This window comes from Oryzias melastigma, linkage group LG8 (genome assembly GCF_002922805.2).
Source record: "Oryzias melastigma strain HK-1 linkage group LG8, ASM292280v2, whole genome shotgun sequence".
Taxonomy (NCBI): domain Eukaryota; kingdom Metazoa; phylum Chordata; class Actinopteri; order Beloniformes; family Adrianichthyidae; genus Oryzias; species Oryzias melastigma.
The window spans coordinates 5,983,891-5,988,681 of NC_050519.1; the positions used below are offsets into that span (position 1 = coordinate 5,983,891).

At 43.7% G+C, this 4,791-nt stretch overlaps 1 protein-coding gene across 7 annotated transcripts in view; it reads left to right on the top strand.

The window, feature by feature from the left end:
* The window catches only part of LOC112146969 (disintegrin and metalloproteinase domain-containing protein 11), a 35,517-nt gene extending 30,796 nt beyond the window's left edge, over positions 1–4,721 (top strand). For 3 of the 7 annotated variants that reach the window (XM_036213171.1, XM_036213172.1, XM_036213173.1), the window contains one exon: positions 1,459–4,721. In XM_036213171.1, the coding sequence (XP_036069064.1) occupies positions 1,459–1,991 (533 nt within the window). In that variant the 3' untranslated portion in view covers positions 1,992–4,721. The remainder of the gene's footprint in view (positions 1–1,458) is intronic. The other 4 variants (XR_004948314.1, XR_002919350.2, XM_036213174.1 and 1 more) reach the window with 4 other exon arrangements.
* The last annotated feature ends 70 nt before the right edge of the window (positions 4,722–4,791 follow it).

A 4,791-nucleotide genomic window follows, 5' to 3' on the forward strand; every position in this document is an offset into this window, starting at 1 on the left:
ATAAAATAGTATGAAATAGACTAGACTTGACTAGGTTAGACCAGACTAAACTAGACTTGACTAGAATATAATATACTTGACTAGGATATAATAGATAAGACTTGACGACCATACCTAGACTAGAATTGACTTGACTAGAATAGAATATACTTGATTAGGACAAAATAGAGTAGATTTCACCATGACAGAATAGACTGGGATAAAATAGACTAGACTAAAATATAATAGTCCAGAATGTAATGGATTACACTTGACTAGGATTGAATAGACAAGGACAAAATAGACTAGACTTGACTAGAACAGAATAGACTAGGATAAAATTGACTAGACTTGACTAGGTTAGACCAGACTAAACTAGACTTGACGAGAATATAATATAATTGACTAGGATATAATAGATAAGACTTGACAACCATACCTAGACAAGAATTGACTCGACTAGAACGGAATATATTTGACTAGGACAAAATGCTAGACAGAATAGACTAGGATAAAATAGACTAGACTTGACTAGGATAGAATAGACTGCACTTTAATAGGATAGAATTGACTTGACTTGGATAGAATAGACTAGACTTGATTAGAATAAAATAGACAATACTTGACTACCATAGACTAGACAAGACTTGACTAGATTATATTAGATTTGACTAGACTAGAATAGAACATACTTGACTAGGATAAAATAGACTAGACTTGACTAGGATAGAATAGACTTGGATAAAATAGACTAGACTTGACTAGAACAGAATATACTTGACTAGGATAAGATGGACTAGACTTGACTAGAACAGAATATACTTGACTAGGATAAAATAGACTAGACTTGACTATGATAGAATAGACTTGGATAAAATAGACTAGACTTGACTAGAACAGAGTATACTTGACTAGTATAAAATAGACTAGACTTGACTAGAACAGAATATACTTGACTAGGATAAAATAGACTAGACTTGACTAGGATAGAATAGACTTGGATAAAATAGACTAGACTTGACTAGACTAGAACATACTTGACTATGATAAAATAGACTAGACTTGACTAGAATGACTTGGCTAGGATAAAATAGACTAGATCTGACTAAGGTGGACGAGAATAGATTAGAATAGAGTCAGAGCTACATTTTTATGAAAAAAAAAACACACTTTTGAGTGTCGAGGGTGAAATTTTCTCTCAGTTGTCCAGTAAGAAAGACGAATTGTGATAACAACTGTAGGTTAGCTACAGGACATAATAATAATAATAAATGAGAGAAAAATTCCCTTTATAGACACACCTGTACATAGGTGCGTCTTTAACATGAACATGCCAGCACAACGTAATAAGGACAAAGGAGTTTAACACGGTTATTCCCCACGAAAAAAAGTAGTTTTTATTCCGGATGGGAAACAGGTCAAACGGACCAGAACCAGGATGTGATTTGATGAAGCTCCTCCCTCTCTGTTCCCTTTCAGATCTGGAGGAGGATAAGGTCTCCGTCTGTCTGTCTGTCCATGTCGTTTCCACTCTCGTCTTCCTCCTCGCACTGTGTTGTGTCCACATTGAAGAAGAGGAGAGTTTAAAAAAAAGAACCAAGTCTTCCATTGCAGTCCCACAATCTCCAGACCTCTTCAGATTGTCGCTCCTTCCTCACTCCTGTCAGCCCCTTCCTTTTGTCCTCCTCTCGCCTCGGGGGTCCGTGGAGCTCCCTTCACCTCACCAGCCGAGTCATACTGCAGAGGGCGGCGTCCGGGCTGCGGCTCGGGCGAGCGGGTCGCTCTCCCCGTGGGATAACGGCGGGGACTTCCTCCAGCGCAGGAGCTCTACGAATGTGCTTCTCCTCACGACAACGGCGGACCAAGTCTATAAGAGACACGTCTTTCCAATGCCTGCCTGCCTGTCTGCACACTCCAAACGCTACTTGAGCCCACAGTTTACTGCAGAACATCACAGACTGAAAAAAAACAAAATGTTGCAGGAGCTGAAACCTTTTTTTTGTCTTTGGTGAGTCGAGACATGAACAAACCCAGTCAGCATGTTTTCCAAAGACACTCCAAGGATTGAAAAACTTGTTTTTAAGGCGTCCCCATCCCTCTAAAACACATTTTCAGGGAAGTAAAGCTGGACGTTTCGGTTTTGGGATCATAAAAAAAAAAATAATAAAATACAAAGCAGCAAAGACCGTAACTTAGTGTTCTCTATGTGAGACGGACCAACGTACATTCCACTTTATCTGAGCGTTTTCACCACTTCCAAAGTTAGGAGGCTTCTTCTTCTTCTTCTTCTTCTTCTTCTTCTGTGTGTCTGTTCAGGAGCGAATGTACGGCTGACGAGGTTTTTAAAGAGAGGAAGAATGTATGTTTACATATTGTGAGGGCCGGCTCTGTCCACCTCCTGCCCTCACAGGCGGGTTCTTACCTCTAGACGATCATCTCTATAAACTGCTTTTTGCTGCAGCCATGCCTCCATAACAGCAGCACATGAAGAACAGTGTCAAAGAACAGAGCACTCGCCCACTGTATGCACACCAGTTTGTAAATATGTGCAAAATATCATGAATGTTAAATGAAGTGTATGAAGATTAAGTTGAAGCTGTGATCAAATAGTATTATCTGTTTTTTTTTTTTTCTCTAAGATGTCTCATCTCTTGACACGACTCGGATCTGCGGCTCCGCCCAACCAGCGAGGCCAAGTGGACCCCGTATGGTTTAAAAGTGGGCAGAAAATGTGGGCCCCTCGTGTGTTTGCCCACAGTGGCTTAAGTGGGCACCCAGTGGGATGGCTCGCTTCGCTAGCCAGCCTGTGGATGACGTAGCATGCTAGCAAGCTCCACTATAGCGCGCTAGCAAGCTCTGCTGTAGCAAGCTCTGATATATAGAGATAGTGGGCTCGCTAGCATTGCTGTAGCGAGCTAGTGAGTTCCGCTGTATAGAAATAGCATGTTCTGCTGTTTAAAAGTGCTCTGTGGGCTTGCTAGCTTTGCTGTAGCGAGCTAACAAGATACACTGTATCGGCTCTGCTGTATAGAGCTAGCAAGCTCTGCTATAGCTTGCTAGCAAGCTCCACTGTAGCATGCTAGCGAGTTCCGCTGTATCGAGCTCTGATATATAGAGATAGTGGGCTCGCTAGCATTGCTGTAGCGAGCTAGCGAGTTCCGCTGTATTGAGCTCTGCTGTATCGAGCTAGCAAGCTCCGCTGTAGCGAGCTTTGTTGTGTGCGAGCTAGTGAGTTCCACTGTATAGAGCTAGCATGTTTTAAGTGCTCTGCTGTAGCGGGCTTGCTAGCTTTGGCGTAGTGAGCTAACTATTCACACTGTATCTGCTCTGCTGTATAGAGCTAGCAAGCCCTGCTATAGCATGCTAGCGAGCTCCACTCTAGCATGCTAGCGAGTTCCGCTGTATCAAGCTCCAATGTATAGAGCTAGCGTGCTCCACTATAGCGGGCCAAGTTCCACTGTATCAAGCTCCACTGTAAGGTGCAATCGTGCTCCGATGCAGCAGGCTTACTAGCTTCGCTGTATCGAGCTAGCGAGCTCCGCTTTAGTGAGCTTCGTTTTAACGATCATCAAGCTCCGCTGTATAGAGCTTTGTTGTAGTGAGCTAGCGAGTTCTGTTGTATCAAGCTGTATAGAGCTAGCATGCTCTGCTGTAGCAGGCTCGCTAGTTTTGCTGCAGCAAGCTAGCAAGTTCCATTATAATGAGCTTCGTTTTAGCGAGCTAGCATGTTCCGCTGTTTCGAGTTCCGCTCTATAGAGCTAGCATGCTCCGATGTAGCGAGCTAGCAAGCTCTGCTCTATCGAACTAGCAACCATCATTGTAGCGAGCTAGTGAGTTCTGCTGTATAGAGATAGCGTGCTCCAATATAGTGGGCCGAGTTTCACTGTATCAAGCTCCGCTGTAAGGAGCTATCGTGCTCCGATGCAGCAGGCTTGCTAGCTTCGCTGCATCGAGCTAGCGAGCTCCACTGTAGCAAGCTTCGTTTTAGTGAGCTAGCAAGTTCGGCTGTCTCGAGCTTCGCTGTATAGAGCTAGCAAGCTCCGCCGTATCAACCTAGCGAGCTCCACTTTAGTGAGCTTCATTGTAACGAGCTAGCGAGTTGCATTGTATCGAGCTCCGCTGTATAGAGCTAGCATGCTCTGCTCTAGTATTCTTGCTAGCTTCACTGTAGCTAGGTAGTCAGTTCCGCCGTATAGAGCTAGCAGCTCCGCTCTAGTAAGCTACCGAGCTTCGCTGTCCACCAGGCGGCTGGCTAGCGCAGCGAGCCTACCCACTGAGTGGCCACTTAAACCAACGTGGACAAACACAATCTGGGTCCACATTTTCTGCTCACTTCTAAACCACGTGGGCCCACCTGATCGTGCTGGCTGGGAGAAGAACCGATCCCTCTCAGAAACGTGAACAAGCTCCAAAACTAGGACTCAAAAGACCTGGTTCAAAGCCCAAGCGACGTCCGACACCTCGAGCGAGTCCGGTGTCCTCCGAGTTCAGATCAAACCCACAGATTCTCAGTCATGCAGCTTAAATCCAGAACAACCGAGCTTCTTTTTAAACCTGATGTAAGTCAAACTGTTTTTAACTTAAGCTCTTAAAATTAAATTAAGGGGGGCGGGAAGCACAACGTGAGATGTATCTGACCCCTTATTTTTAGACACTATCTTTTTGAATTAAAAGAATGAACTGATGCTTAGAGAATGAATTGAAATGAATGGAAAATAAAATATCAAAACATGAAACCACCATTCATGCGTTCTGATGTTAATGTTTTTAATGATTTGTGAACATTTCTTACTGTGGGATGTACAAGAGGAT